Source organism: Eulemur rufifrons, chromosome 2, assembly GCF_041146395.1.
Source record: "Eulemur rufifrons isolate Redbay chromosome 2, OSU_ERuf_1, whole genome shotgun sequence".
NCBI lineage: Eukaryota > Metazoa > Chordata > Mammalia > Primates > Lemuridae > Eulemur > Eulemur rufifrons.
Window position 1 is genome coordinate 39435252 of NC_090984.1, and position 17299 is coordinate 39452550.

The following is a 17299-nucleotide window of genomic DNA, read 5'->3' on the forward strand; positions in this document are numbered from 1 at the left end:
TATTTAAAAGGCTGGGTGTGGTGGCTCACGCCTGTTATACCAGCACTTTGGAAGGGTGAGGCAGGAGGATCACTTGAGCCCAGAAGTTCAAGGCTGCATGAGCTATGATCATGCCACTGCATTCCAGCCTGGGCAATAGAGTGAGACTGTGTCTCCAAAAAATAATAAATAAATAGATAAATAAAAATAAAGAGCAAGGTACACAAAAATAGGGTCCAAATTGTGTCAAATTCCCAAATATTATTGGTGAAATTTTGTACATGCCATATTATATTGGCAAATTTATTAACATAGAAATATGTCTGAATATAACATTTGTGAGATTTAAGGTGGCATAGTATTAATATATTTTTTAATTATTTAATGATTATTTTGAATGGGAGTATTCAACTGTAAATGGGATTATAAGGTTTCTGACTCTGCGAAGCTTATTTTTAAGTACAGTGTTGTTAAACTGCTGGCTTCAAACCATAAGTGGGTCATAATAACAATTTAGAGAATTATGACTGGAATTTAAGTGTATATATTAATTAAATATAATGTGTATGCAAATATATGTATGTATAATATATATACACACATATATGGAAAAATAAAATTTCAGAATCTATTACTCCATCCTTATCAAGATGTTTATCTATATTTCCTGAAATTTTTATTTTGGTTTTGTACCTGTGTATGTGTGTATGTGTGTGTTTGTGTGTGTTCTGTAGCACTGTAAATGTGTTTTTTTTTTCTTTTTTTGCTTTGGATTGTGATCAGAACATTTACAAACAGTGCACTAAAAGAGAACAAAATTAGTAAGCAAGTGAACAAACTACTAGGTTAAATAATATGATTCAGATACAGGGATCCAGGGAAAAAAGAGGGATAGAGATGTGTGGGAATGCGGCGAGGGACAGGATGGTCGGGCAGGGTTATGAAGGGAAGTGGCCTGGGAAGTGAGACCAGGGATGGAAAGGGGCCAGCCGTGCAGAGAGGAGAAAGGGCTTTATAGGCAAAAGGAGAAGCAAACGTGAATGCCCTGGTTTGGGAAAAAATTTGTTCCAGTTAAGAAAGAGGCGTGAGGACAGGGTGGCTAAAGATAAGAGAGAACGTGAAAGAGACAAAGTTGGAGGGATGGGTACGGCCCTGACTGCATGGTGCATTGTAAGCCATGGTAAAACACAAACAAACAAACAAAAACAGATTTTGGTTTATTGACAGAGGAAGACTCTGGAAGCTTTTGTATACCAGAGAATGTCTTGATCTCACTTAAACTTGTGCCGGCCAATCTGGATGCTATGAGCTAATGGATTATAGGAATGCAAGAGTGGAAATGTGCAAACTACTTGGAAGGTTATCACAGATATCAAAGTGAAGGGTGTCTGTGGCTAGAACTATCGGAGGTAGTAGAGCTAGAGAGAAGGGTGAGAGCCAAATATGTTTTGGAGGTATAACAGGTAGCATGTGTCTGGGGAGGGTGTAGAGTAAGAGAAATAAACGGATCATCCATAGTGCCTGACGATTCACAAATGGTAGCATATTTTGCTGTAATAGGAAAGAGCAGAGAGTAGAATTTGGGGGGCAAGGTTTTAATTCTAGAGGTTTATTGATACAGTTTGGATATATGTCCCGTCCCAATCTCATGTTGAAATTTGATCCCTAATGTTGGAGGTGGGGCTGAGTGGGAGGTGTTTGGGTCATGGGCATAGATCCCTCATGAATGGCTTGATGCCCTCTCAGAGGTAATGAGTTCTCACTCTATTAGTTCACAGGAGAGCGGGTTGTTTAAAGAGTCTGGCAGCTCCTCTTCTCTCTTTGCCCCTTCTCTTGCCACATGACACGCCTGATCCCCCTTCACTTTCCACCTAGATTGGGATGGATTCCACCTGATTCCATCCTAGATTCCACCTGAAGCCCTCACCAGAAGCCGATGCTTGCACATCCCACAGAACTGTGAGCCAAATAAACCTCTTTTCTTTATAAATTACTCAACTTTAGGTATTTCCTTTATAGCAATACAAAACGGACCAACATTTATTTTTAATATGTAAATTTGCAATGCCTTATACACACACTTTTCCTTCAAAGCAGGTGTCATACCTGTTTTATTTATGTGTGCATTGAGCCTTGTTTGCATGATACCTGGCACAGAGCAAGCATTCAGGGAATACATTGAATAAATGACATATGTTTGTATTAATGAAAAATTGAATGAATACCAGTGATTGACTTTCTTTTGGTGATCATTTTTATCAAAGAAACCAGGTTTTAACAGAAGAGAATTTTGCATAATGGTAAGCCAGGAACAATGAGATGTCTACAAAGAACTGTGAAAGTAGGCTCATTCATTTAAACACTTGCAGTTTTCTGCAAATTTAAATCCTTAGCAGTTTTCTAGAGCAGTAGTTCTCAAACTTCAGTGCACATTAGATTCCACTGGGGATTTTGTTAAAACATAGATTTTGGGGCCTCACGCTCAGAGGGTCTAATTTGGTAGATCTGGGGTAGAGCCTGAAAATTTACATTTCTACCAACTTCCCAGCTGACGCTGCTGGTCCAGGGAGAACCAGTGTTCTCTTGAGCAAAGATTCTGAACCTGAGGTTCGTGGATCCTTGGAAGAAGTCTATAAATGGGCTACAGAGCATTTGTATATATATTCCTGGGAGAATGCAGAATTTTGATGTATAGGCTATTTATCATTTTTCTGTAACTAGAACCTGCAAATTTCGTCAGATTCTGAAAGAAGGCCTCCAAAATTAAATTAACATTGTGAGTAATGGCACTCAATCATGGATACATACTAGAATCACAGGGGATTTGGGCTCTTCCATTCAAAATAACCTTTTTGCACCTCAAGTTTTTCATCTATAAAAGGGGGATGATAATATATCTACTTCATAGGTTTTTTTATGAGGATCAAATAAGTTGATACCTGTAAATCACTTAGAACAGTGTCTAACAAGTTCTAAATAAGATTAAAACCTGGGAGTGTCTTTGAAAAGTCGAGAGTCTACCCCTGGTGATTCTAATGCAAGCCATGGTTGAAACCTGCCATTCTGAGAAAACCAGAGAACACACCAGATCAATGAATGCCTTTCTTGGGAATGTGGGTTAATTTCCTTTCAGTGAGCCAGACTTTCCTTCCAGAGGAGTTTAGCTAAGAAAACTAGATGGGGAAAACAAGAGCCTTAGCATCTTTGGAGAAAATTTGTCTTTGTAAAATTTTAATAGTTGTTTCATACTTCTTTTCTTGTGATTGTGGGGAGGGGCTGAGGAAAAGGGGCAGAAGGAAAAAGATTGGCTTTAACCATGCTGATTGTTATTTTTGTTTAAAATCATTGCAAACAACAAAAACCTATTTTTTGTTGCTCGTATTATAAAGAGATGATCAGAGACGCAAATACTAACTGTGCTGGCCAGCCTTCAAGATGACATCAGTGGTCCTCGACTCTTGGAGTTTGTGTCCTCATGTGCTCTTTCTCACGCTGAGCAAGCTGAGCTGTGTGACTGACAAGATACTGCAGATGGGATGGAGTGTGGTTTCCATGCTGGATCATAAAGGACATGGCTGCTTTAGCCCTTGCTCTTGCACTGCTCACTCTGGGAGAAGCTAGCTGCCACGCTTTGTGGAGAGTCGAGCAGTTTGCAGAGAGGTCCGTGCTGGGAACAACTGAGGTGTCCCACCAACAGCCCACAACTACTCGACAGCCATGTGACTGTGACACCAAGAAAGGGGATCCCAGGCACCAAATCTTTGGCAACTGTAGCCCTGGTGGAATCTTGACTGTACCCTCACAAGACACTCTGAGCCAGAACCTCCCAACCCACAGAAACAATGAGAGATGATATATATTTATTTATGTTGTAAGCCAATAAGTTTTTGGGATAATTAGTTATATTATGATAGATAACTGATACACTAACCCTAAGCGTTGTATGTTTTAGATATCTAAGCTGAGAATTTCTCTTTTACTATTTTGGTGCTACTGCGGATGATCTATTTATTTTATTCTTTTCTGAGTTTTTTAGCTTGCCTAACATGATTAGCTAGCAAAGTGAGCCTGCTCTAAGAGGAAGAGAGGAAGAGAAGCCAGTCTCCTGCCTCATCGTCTTCTGAAGCCTCACATCTGAGAGGAAGACAAACTTTGTGACTTTTGAGTAGTTCCAAGCTCAGTAATTAGAGGTCAGCTGTGCTCATAATATGGTCTCTGAATTGAGTTAATAAGTAATTTAAATTCTAATATCATCTCAAGTGAAAAAAAAATGCAAGAAAGTTCAGTGTTTTATGAGCACAGATGACCAGGTTGCCCAGCTGAACCCTAGAATTGTCAGTATTCACTGCTGTTCTTTACTTCAAAACCAAATAAAAAGAATTATGTGAGATAAAACTAGAATTTTCTTGTCAGAGCCTGAGTTTAGACAAGGAGAAAATGCCCATGAGACCTTTATATTCTATTTATACACTGATCATGTAACAATTAAAAATATGTGAATAGATAATGCTTCATCTTCTGATTCTAATAACCAGGTCACTGGGCTTTTAGAAACTCATTTCTGTTTACCAGAGATTCTCCTAAATTTCACCATTACAGGAAGACAGACTTAGCCATTGAACTTAATTGCAGAACACACAAGGGGTGTGCTCAATAAATGGATTTGCTTCTGCTAGTGAGACCACGTTCATAGTCTGAGAAGTTAGCTGAGCCCCGCGCTTTTGCCATTTAATTATTTTTTAAGTCGAACCCAAGAAAGCAGCTGACCAGTTAATTACATACCTACTCTGATAGATTCGTCTCTACCAAAGGAACACTGTATACACTCATGTTACTCAGGTCAACATATTTTAATTATCTTTTCCTTAAATAGATAATAAGACGAGTTAGTAGATGGTCAAAGGTTGACATGAATAATAGCATTACAAACACTCTTAGATGTCCGTTTTTCTTTTCTGTTATTTAGAAACCAAATATTTTAGTCAGCATGTTTCTAAATTAATTATACATATAGCTTACCCTCTCTACTCCAGAAATATATATATAAAGTAGTTTCAACTTAATTGCAGTGGAGGAGGGGGCAGGAAGGACAGAAGGGAATTGCCAGAGGAGCAAAGTGTGAAGTGCATTTATTTTAAGTGCAAAAGAGGCTCTGCTTCCCAGGTTAGGTCAAGTGAATTAACACTGATGCTTTCCTTCAAAGTAAAGATGAAAGGAGGCAAGGGACTCCTCAATTTCTGAGAAACACGTTTAGAAGGTGAAAGGCTGAGGATAATAAGCTTCATTTCTAGTTTCCATTTTATTCCCACTCGGCCACTTCCCGCTCCTCTTATACGCAGGATTTATTTGCCACCCCCACACCTCCCATTTTTAATTGTAATGCTTTTCCTTCCTTATTGTGATTTCAGTTCTTTTGGGCGGGATAACCAGGATGTCGCAAACACTTTAGTGTATTTAACATGCTGGAGAGCCCTGAGTGTACCAGGTGTCCGAGAGATGCAGCTAAAGAAGGGCGGGGCAGAGAGGGAGTGGGGAGAGGAAAGCAGGACAAGCCGAGGCAGGTCCGGCTGAAACACATCTGTCTACCTCGGTCTTGCCCTAGTTCTCGGCATCTACCCTCACTGATCTCTTTTTCCCCATTAAATGACATAGAAGATTTACTGGAATGTTTCTAGACTTTAGATGTATAGCCTGACTGCTGATTTTTATTAACCACCCCATGAAATCTGTTTATGGCTAAAGTTTGGCTCTACCTCATAGTTTTACCATGTGTTCTGTGTGTTGTGCTTGCTAATGTAAAATAGACTGTTACATATTAGAAAGCCTTGGGGGATGGACACGCCTGAAGCTCTGACTGGGGGGTGGAGGGTGGGAAGGGCAATATAGGTAACCTAAACATTTATACCCTTGTAATATGCTGAAATAAAAAAAAAAATTTAAAAATTAAAAAAAAAAAAGAAAACCTTTGGCTTAGGATTGAGGCTAAAAATCATCCCGAAGAGCTGAACTTTTACTGTGCTGTTTCCCAAATACTAATATGGACAATTAAAGTGATGAATAATGTACTTTAATATAGAATGGACTGGAAAACATATAGGGACTTTTAATAATGTGCAATCCCTGGCTCTAATCTAAGTGAAAATCATTCTGAATTATGTTGCTAATCTACACACACATATTCATATACATACTGTTTGATACACCTTAGATTTTCACTCACCCATTATTTATTGAGCACCTACCACAAGCCAGGTTTGTGTTAAGGGCTGATGCGTGGTCAACATGGCTCTTTTTTCCAAAGAGCTCATAATCTTGTATGATTGAAAATGTCACCAATAAGACCATCTATTCTACTAAAAAGCCAAAAAATTTTAATCTTCAAAATATATATGAAATATGCTGAACAGTGAAATATGGAAAACATTGGTATGTAAAATTTTGCCTAAACCCCCAGTTAAATTTACTCTAAGATTAATAAAACAAAAATGGTAAAATTAATTATCCATCTTATATAACATTTAGCTTATATAGCATTATGGTACAAAACAGCATTAAATGTTTCAAAATGCATTGAGTTTTGTTCTGCTCAAGCACAAGGTGAGGACAATGGAACACGAAGGTGTTGAGCTCTTGGAATGTTCCCAAGACCACACAGCAAAAGAAGATAACAACTGGATGTCTCCTCCACTGCCCTTTCCACTTCTCCATTGAGTTGAAATTACCTGGTAATGTCTTTCACTTATTTATTCAACAAGTAGTTATTGGAGTAACTTTATTTTCTAGGCATCATTCTAGGTAATATAGACATGTTGGTAAAAATCACAGAAAAAATTTTATATTGTGGTAAAGAAGATACATAAAAAATAATCAAATGAACAAGCATAAATAAACAAATAAATAAAAGGTAATAATTAGTTGCTATACAGAGGATTAAAATAAAGTTATTCCTGTGGGCAACTGTAGACACCATGCTCAGGGAAATCCTCTCTGAGGAGGTGACATTAGCTGATCCCTGCATGGCTGCTCATGAAGATTGGTGGCAAGAGAAGTCCAGGTATAGACCAGCTGGCAAGTAAGCCCTAATGCAGGAGTAAACTTTGACTGTGGTGTGGACAAGAAAGGAATCAACGACAACCCCCACATGCTTGCCTTAAGTAACCAGATGAATGGTGGTGACAATAATGGCAATAGAGAACAGCGGGGAACCAGCAGGTTTTGACAGAGGAGATTGAGACTTCCATATTGACCCTATGAAGTTTGAGATGCCTGACAGACATTCAAGGAGGGTGAGCGAATGCAAAGGATTGGCCTAGGGAAGTAAACGCTATCTGAAAAAACTTATTTGCCTAGGAGACTGGTAGGTCCTGTCTAATTTAAGAGAATATTTGGATCCCAAAGAGACAGTCAAAGCAGAGAAGTATAAAAGGATGTGGTTGGTAGGAGGCAGGGATGGGAAGGGCTGGGACATTAACACACTAGAGGAGAAACACCTCACTGCAGAATAAGGAGTTTGTACCTCTGTGCAGCTCTGGTATAATTTTAACGATTAGATAAACCTCTCTGTTTGTGGGTGGGAGACCCGTACTTTACCAGAAAATTCGGTATTATAATCCATTGTACATCTTTTGCTTCAAATAAGGAACACTTCTGAGTGTTCCCTCTGCCTCCCCACGCAGCAAACTCACACTGTAGCAAAGCGACCACACAGTGTCACGGTGAGCATGAACTGCCAAAGCCAGTCTTACCTGAACAGTTTATCTTCCATGCTGTAGTCAAAATGCCTTCTCTAAGTTGCAAACCTGAACAAGACATGCCCCTGCTGAAAATTCTTTATGGTCCTTTGTTTATCTTAGCAGAGAGTCAAACTCCTCACCATGGCCCACAGGGCCCTGTGTGGGAGGTCCCTGCCGATTACTCCACACTCACTTCTTGCTTCCTCTTGCTCATCAGGCCCACTGAATTCTCTATTTTCAAGTGCACCTTGTACTCACCCTAATTGCTAATGTTCTGTCCTCTACCAAAAGCCCTTCTTGCTCCTACTTCTCCTTCAGGTCTTTGTCAAGATAACATTCCCTTAGAAAAAGCTCCCCTAGGAAGCATGTTTTATCGCCTAGCCTCAAGACTGGTTTAGGTGCTTCCTCTAGACCCTCCCTCATCATTAGCCCTGACCGCCATCTTGCAACTGTCCGCATGCTTGCAGCTCTCTTCTGTAATCCTGTTGAGGGCAGGGAGCATGGCTGGCTTGTTCACTAGTATATCTCCACACTGAGTGCACTGGTGGTCACTTAGTATCTATGGGCTCAATATATATTTGTTGAATAAGTACAAAGAGATTTTTGTACCAGGCTACGAGTTGCTAGAAGATACAAACCTGGTTTATGGTTCTTTCTCCAACCCTAAATATAGTGCGGGTACTCAAAGACTATTTATAGAATTGTTTAACTTAGAGCTGTATTTCTCTTGCTTTACACTGTATGATTTGGACTTATCGTGAGTGGAGTTTCTGGGGAAGAGCCTTGCCATTGTCTTTGTGTAAACTTTGGTCAGATTTTAACCTGCCGACACATGGATACTATTTCTAAGTCCATGTAACCAAATATCTGGACTATAACTACTCACTCAATGGTTTCCTTCGTCAAATGAACTGCCATAAAGTATTCCAGAATCTGAGCATTATTCTATAAGTGAAATACTCATTATGATCCTGCAACTTAGAACACCTGATTAAAAATGTATATACTTCTTTAGGGCTTTTAAACACTTTGCAACCTTTATCTTCTGATGTGTAGAAATAAGTTTTAGAACTAAATTGATCACAATAATCAATGTTTCGATGCATCAATTCTTTACATTTAAAGCCAAGAACACAAAATCACAATTTAACTAAAACATGCACTCTAGTAAGTATAAATATTTGTAATTACCTTCTAATGCATACTTCATATCCAGAGCAAAAAGAGTCCACATGATTTCAGCACTTATTTTTCCCATATTCAGTTCTTGAGGAAACCTAAAACCAAACACATTTTATTGTGTATAAAAAGAATAATGTACCTAAAAAACAAAACAAAATGCCTAATTTTACGTATTGATACAGTAGTTATTATATAGTTTATAAATACTTTAGTTTATGAAATTTCTTTTTATGAATTTTTATAGGTAGGGAACAAAGCTATACACCAGAGTGTAGTGTTAAATTAATTATTAATTAATTATTGCGTGGTAGGAAATGTTCTTCAACATATCAGTGCCAAAGTAATGGTGCTCAGGGCTCCCCATGTATGTTTTATGATGAGTGTTTGTCTAAGAAGAGCCCCTTCATCAAACACTCTACCTTCCTATCTCAATTTTGAAGATAGGTCAGATCAAGCTGAATAGCAGACACCAGGGAACACCAAAAAAAAAAAAAAAATCGCACCTCATGTGCATCCCTTAGCTGTTTTCCACAAAGCAAAGCTGAGCATTTCTACTCTCTGTTTTCTTAAAGTGAATTATTTCAAGAAAGACTCCTCGCTCCCTCTAGTAAAATGGCTTTTGTGGACCCACTAATCAGCACTCCAGAATGCCTCCTAGACAGGTCTATGTTTTAGACCAAACAAGCTTAGGCTACAAACAAGATTCCTACTGCTTCTGAATATGTACTCTCTTTGCATGTGTTTTCAATCCCACAGTAAGGCTCCTACTAATATAAGCTCAGTGAATATGATGAAAAGAGATAAATTATGGATACATGTAACCATGTAGATGAGCATCAACTGGATTATGATTATGCTAAATAAAAGAAGCCAGACTCAAAGCTCACATACTGTATGATTCCAATTACAATACATTATTGAAAAGGCAAAATATAGGGACCGAAAACATATCAGTGGTTGCCAGAGGTTTGGGAGTGGGGAGAGGGATTAACTATAAAGGAGCACGAAGAAACTTTTGGATAAAAAGAGTTTACATTTTAATTTAAGTAGTCATAATATGAGTTTTTCTTTTATTTTATCAGTTTATGCTCTTCATTTTTCCCTGTCTTCTACTTTCTTTGAGTTATACTGTTTTTTTCCTACTTTCTTAAGACAGATATTTAAATAATGGAGCTTTGCCCTTTCTTTCTTTCTAACACTTATATTTTAGGTATACATTTCTTTTAGGATTCTCTTTTACTTACATCCTAAACAATTGATATATTGTATTTTCATTATTAATTCCATAAAAATATTTCATAATTTTACTCTTCATTTTTTAACTGCTGACTACTTGGGGATTTCCTAAATATCTTTTTGTTGCTGTTTTCTGGCATAATTAGACCAAGGTCAAAGAACATATTTTAAACGATTTCATACTTCTGAAATTTGTTGAGATTTGCTTTATAGCCCAGTGCACAGTTAATTTTGGTAAATATCCTATTCTTTATTTTCCATCTCTTGTTCCCTTGAGTTTCAATCTGGATATTTCTTTTGGACTATCTTCATGTTTACTAATTCTCCCTTCAATTATGACTAACTTACTGTTAAACCCACATATTGAGGGTTTAATTTTTTGTAGTTTTTAGCTCTAGAATTTCCATTTAATTCTTTCACTAGTTTTTAGTTCACTGTTGAGTTTTTCCATTTTGTTAATTTCTTAAATACATTAATCATAGCTATTACAACATCTGAGTCTCTAAATTCCATCATATTAACCTCTTATAATGCCTGGTTATTTTTGATTGAATAAAAGACTTCTTGTATGTAAAAAAAAAAAAATATATATATATATATATATATATATATATATAATTTGTGTCTCCAAATCATGGTAGTTCCTCCAGGAAGAATTTATTTTCCTTCTGACAGTAGCGTTTTAGGGTTGGAAACATGAGCTTAACCCAGTTAGGGACTGAGCCCATTCAAAGCAGATGGACATTTTATTCACACTTACTCCTAGGATCTAGACCTTTGCAGCCCCAACTGTGTGCTTGGAGTGTTTACAAGGCCCTGCTACTTTGTAGGCTGTGAATTCCAATTATTCTTCTGTTCCTGTGTTCAGCTTCTCCATTTTTCAGTTGCTGCTTTCTATGAAGTTTCTCAGGCTCTCAGTCTTTGCTTTCAAACTAATTGATGCCTCAAGGGGTGTGAGGTGAGGTCGGCACATATCTGACATGCTTTTCTAATAGATACGTGCATATGTCATAAAAGTATAAAAAATTTATAGGGACAAAAAATATGAAAATCATGTTAATAGTTATGTTTGGGTGAGGAGTAAATGGAATTGGATTCAAGGAGGTATATGCATATGTAAGCCTTCAATCATATTAGTAAAGTTTTTTTTTTAATAAAAATTTAAAAAATTTATAAGTTTACAAGTAATAAATTAAGAGGTAATATAATACAAATGGCTTCTAATGACATTTGTTCATACATTCCTTTTATAAGTAGCTACTAATCAAAGGCCTACCATGTGCCATGCCCTGTGCTAAGTGCAGATGATATACTGCTAAATAAAACAGACATGGTCCCCGCCCCTCTGAAGTTTACAATCTAGTGGAACTGGCAATAAAAATAAGCAAGTGTGTGCACACACACACACACACACACACACACATAAAATCAGAAAAGATAGAGATGGTTGTGGAAAACAGAATAGTTTTGTTATATCAAGTTTTGGAAAAACTGTGACAACATTCATCATTGGCCTTCACTGGCTGTGACAGCGGTTTATTCTCAGGGGGATGGTCCTATGTCCTTTATAGAAATGGGTCATTCTGACAAAAAGTGATTTGGAACTTTTGGTATCAGGTACCATCAGTGGTAGGAAACTTGGTTTATGCTGTAAGCGATGATGCCCACCTTGATATCAAAGAGGGTGAGAAAAAGACCAACACGGAGAATGGGAACATATTCTCCCTTTCTGTAAAGGAAGAATGAAAAATGTCAACTGTAGGTGAGGGGCTACTGAGAGGCTAGATCAAACAGCACTAGCAAAAAGAGCCAAAGATATGCTAGGGGGCTGTTTTTCTATTCTATTTTCTACTCTTGCATTGTTGTGGCTTCAGAAACATAGTTTTACAATTAAAAGGGACATATTAGATGCAGAACAATACACTGGTGTGGTCACTCACAGAAGTTAGTTGAAGAAAGAAAGATTTCTGTATACTTTTGAAAGAGGCTAAAGAGTCACTGGTGGGAGAGAAAGACTGTCCTCTCCAGTTAATAGTTGCAGTTACCAAGAAAAGATTCTCAACGTGACTTCTAAACTATTTTTTTTCCTTTAATCTAGAAGCCTCAATCAGATAACCTCACAACACAGAATCTAGAAATAAGATGTTAGTCTAAGGGTTTTCTCAGTTACATGAGCACTGTCAAGTTTGATTTTTAGTCTTGAAAAACTGTGGTTTAAGCGTTCTCATCACAACTGTTAAATCTTCAACATAGCAAAAACCCAAACCAAAATCAAACCATCATTTAAAATAAAAACAACACACTAGGAAAAAATACACAATTTATATGAAAGGCAAAGGGATAATATTATTCATATGAAAGGAACTGTTACAAATCTATAAGGAAAGAAATGAAAGAAAAAATGACTGAGATGAATGGGCAATTTAAAAAGAAAAGAACACAAAAGCCTCAAGATGCTCACCCTAATACTCAAAGAGATTTCAATTTAAAATAAGAGCGAAATGTTTTTATTTAGCAGACTGGAAAGCATTAAAAAATTGTTGAAAATTCAGGCTTTTTTGGAACCTGATTTCCTTGTAGTTATCTGATGAGTCTGCACAGGCCTCCAGTTGTTATGCTATAGCAATACCTGTGCTGCCCCACCCCCGTCTTTGCTCTGCACCCCAAGCAAGCGTCCCCCTTACTGGCTGTATCATACTGATGTTATATAATATGATATCACAGAATAATATGCAGCTATTAAAATGGATAGGGTAGATCTGCTTGGACTGACATAAAAAGATGTCTTTCAAGCAGTGCTAGGTGAACAAAGCACCTTACAGATTAGCATATATAATATGATTCCATATTTTATTTAAAAAAAACCCACAATATAAAAATAAACATTATTAAGTGAATTTCTGTGTTTATATGCGCAGAAAATATTAGCTGGAAGAAAACACACCAAATTACTAAAAATTTATAAGGCTTTGTTGAAGGAGTCATATTTTTGCTTTTTGTTGATTTTCCACACAAAATGATACATAAACATTAGAACTTTTATTTCTCACTTCATACAGTCCTCTGAAGCTGAATATAGTTAAAATTTTGAAAAAACTCTTTTGAAGTAAAATCAGTGGGAGTTTTACTGTGTAAGTTCTTTTAAACAATAAATAAAATTCATTCATTTCTCACAAAATTACTATTCAGCTGTTATTAATCTCATTTTACAAATGAGGAATTGGTAGTCAGGATTTGAACTTTGAGATTTCTCCAAAAGAGAAGTAGCAAATATTCAATGAGGTTTTTTCTTTATTTTTGACACCTAGAGGAAATGTATGTAAAGGTAATTTTGATAAGACTCTATCTATCTATCTACCTACCTACCTACCTATCTACCTCTTTAGAGACAGGGTCTCACTCTGTCACCCAGGCTGGTGGGATTCATCGTCACTGCAGTCTCGAATTCCTGGGCTCAAGCAGTCCACCCGCCTCAGCTCTCAAGTAGCTGGGATTATAGGAGTGGGCCACCTCACTTAGCTAATACTCTTATTAGACTCAGGAACATTAGAGATTAAGAAATGTGTACTAAAACATGAAACAAATCAATGACAGAATCACAAACAGAGCCTGTGGCTTTTGACTATATTTGTTTTTCATTTTTCTTTTTACAAAAATAAAAAAAATTCCCAAGCACTGAAAATGCTTTCACAGCTAATATTTTCTTTCTTTTTTTGTATTAGTCTATTGGTTTTCTCTTAAAATATTTACAGTTCAAATTATGGGCATTTTATTTTATGTAATAGTCCATCACAAAATTTAAATTTCAAGATCTATTTCTTGCTAAGGTCTACTTCTATACGGAAAACAACATTTGGGGTCTAAGATGTCATTCTGACCTGTTTTAGGAAAATTTTTGCTCCATGATAGTATATTATAATATGCGGGTTTCAACTTTGGTGGTGCTCTCTATTACCTATGGATATCATAGATGTCTCATGATAGATAAAACAATGCAAAGTTTCCTTATTTACTTAATAGTTAAACAAGTGCTTCTGAAGCCTGTGTTTTTATTTTACTCTGCTACTTCTCTATGGTTTTTTGATACATTTGGAAGAAGTTCTCTGACTCCGACTCATATGTTCTAATCAAATGAAAGACATCACTATTTCGCTCATGAATCTGTATAGCTACTGTAGTCATCAACCTCTCCCATAATTTGCAGCTTCTCCTCCTTTTCACTGTCCTCTGGATTCATACTTTGGCATACCCATGGAATTTGTCTATCTCTTCCCCATTCCTACTTTCACATCACTAATTCAAGTCTTTATCCTCACTTGCCTTAAGAATTGCATTATTTTATCTTTTTGCCTACATTTCTTCCTCTTCTAAGACATCCTCTATCTTACCACCTAATTTACCTTTTACAAGCACAGACCATAATATTTCAAATCACCACTTTAAAATTATCAATTGCTTGTCACACACTCATTAGCACATAAAAGTTTCAACTCATGACACTCACTGTGCTCTAGCCACCCAGACTACTTATTTCTCCATGTCTGAGGTCCCGTATCTTCTGATCATTTTCCCCTTTCCTCTTCTCTCTCCTCCTCAATTTCTACGTGATAACTACTCTCTCTCTCTTCAAAGCATAGCCCAAGTATCACCTCCCTCTAAAATCTTGGTTGTATTCAAGGCAGTATTAGCAATGATTAAACAGCTGTGAATCATAAGGGCAAAGAAAAGTGTACAGTGACTATAAACTGGGTCATAGCTCACTTATTAAGAATAGTGATAGTGTTGGTACTTCTGTACTATGTAAATTCTATAATTTTAACCTGGAAAGGATTTAACTAAACTGGCATGGTTTTATTGACATTTGCTTTATAGTCAGAACTGATGAAAAAATAGGAATATCTTTTCTCTTTAACCAGTTTTCTATAGCATTAAGAAACTTTTCTTGTGATGGGGTTCAGGATATGTTACTCCAAAATATGACACCTTGGCATAGTGAATATTTTAAGCTGAATGAATTTGAGAAATGGCATGTGCAGGAAGGACTTTCTAAGTTACCCCGAAGCAAGTCATAAAACCTAGGAAGGATTTTCTGACCTTCCTCTGAAGCAGGTGGTGAGACTCTCACGTGAGAGGTGCTATTCCTATACCCAGAGGAAAAGAGCATCACACGTCTCCAAGTCTCTCCACTGTTCATCAAACCCAGCCAAAAAACTCTTAGGTTTAACTACTTCTTCAGATCTTTATTTCCTAATGAAAGTGCCCATGTCACATAAAACTTGTATAAAATAAATTTGTGTACTTTTCTCTTGTTAATCTGTCTTTTATTACAGGGGCCCCAACTGAGAACACAGAGGTTGGAAAGAAAAGATATATTTCCTCCCCTACACTTCTCTCACCTAGCATCCCTTCACTACCAAATAATATTAATTGCATTTACACAGTCTTTCTCTCTCTGTGCATAATGTATAATATGTTATTAATAATTAATATTAGATTATATATTATATATTATCATATTTCAATATATCAACATATATCATTATATATCAATTATATTATTTTAATATATAAATATATTATAATATAAATATTTACATAATTATATATCAACTTATTTATATGATTATATAAATTTATATAACGATATGAATAATTTATATATTTATATTTATTTATATAATTATATATTATGTACCATTATCTATTAATATTTAATAGTATTTATTTACATAATTATATTTTATTTAAATATTTAATTATATTGTTATAACATTTTATTATATAATTAATTATATCTCTATTGATATTGATTGACATTATAAACATAAAATATATACATGCATATATATAATTTTTCCTTCCCATGTAATTTAAACAATTTCAACAGCCAGAATATAAGCTGGTGACATTTGCAAAGCTAATAGTTTCCAAAACAATTTCTTTACTTCTTCCTATCTTGTGAAAAAAGGGGAGAAAATTTCACAGTTATGAGCAAAATGTAACAAATGAAAGAAGAAAATCAATGCTTAGAGTGAGACAAGAGATACCCCATTTTTCTTATAACATATATTTTTATCAATTTCTGAGTAATTATTAACTATTGGCTAGATTTTAGTTTCCATTTTTAAGGGGGTACAAAATAATCGCATTTTTATAATAGTATTTTTTTCATTGTGTCCAAATTTCCTTCATTGATTTGTAAATATATACTCTCACTTTGGCACCAAATTTTATATGCTTTTTTTAATGCTGTATTCCCAGTACCAAATCATTATTTCAAAAGAAGAGTTGTTTTCTTATAACACATTCCACAGTTGACTACTTCTGCCTTTTCTGTGGGCTAGCTAAGAAGTCTCTACCATCTGTATACTTGCTAGAGTCTTATTTTCTAAAATTTAACAGTTTTGGCTATTTCCTCTGCATAATATACAGTATTATAATGCAGTGGTTAAACCTCAATGCAATACAAAAGACAGAGATTTGATTTCCCCTATGCTATTTAACTAATTTACCTACTGGAGCAGGGAGTAATCTCTTTAAAACTCAATTTCCTCATCTGTCAAATGGAGATGATGATAATTGTGTAACTTGGGACTTTTTCCAGGTTGTTGTAAGGATTAAATGAGGTTTTATATGTGAATATTTTGCATAGTCACTGGCACGGAGTGAGCACTTAACAAATGTTTGCTGCTGATGATAATGAAATTCTAACTATAAAAGAGACATACAGGGAAATATATTATTTAGATTCCATTGATTTCTAATGTGAAAAAATCATCACAGAAACTGAATGGAAATTTATATTTGTATTTTCTGGTTTTTAGTCTCCATGGGAAAAATTGTTAATAAAATTAATAGCAATAACCTTGATTGTAGAGGAAACTTTTGTATATATTCACAGAAGTAAATGGTTTTCTAAACGTCAGCAATCCTGAACTACACACTAATAATTCAAATGCTAATTACAAATAAATTCCAAACCATGATAGAAGGAGGACTGAAAGAGCTCTTAACTTTCTGCAACCATTTTCTAACTTTACTGGAATTATGTATACACTGAAGTTAAAACTAGTATACATAAATATGGAACATTAAATATTCATATTTCATCATATACGTATATATTTAAATTGGCTCTTCTGATACTAATCTGAATTTGTGAGGTTTTC

General features: G+C 35.8%; 1 protein-coding gene across 2 annotated transcripts in view; it reads right to left on the bottom strand.

Annotated features, from left to right (window-relative positions):
• UNC13C (unc-13 homolog C) overlaps positions 1 to 17299 on the bottom strand; it is a 562886-nt gene that overhangs the window by 160461 nt on the left and 385126 nt on the right. For both annotated transcript variants that reach the window (XM_069459636.1, XM_069459628.1), the window contains one exon: positions 8904 to 8989. In XM_069459636.1, coding sequence (XP_069315737.1) covers positions 8904 to 8989 — 86 coding nt within the window. The remainder of the gene's footprint in view (positions 1 to 8903; positions 8990 to 17299) is intronic.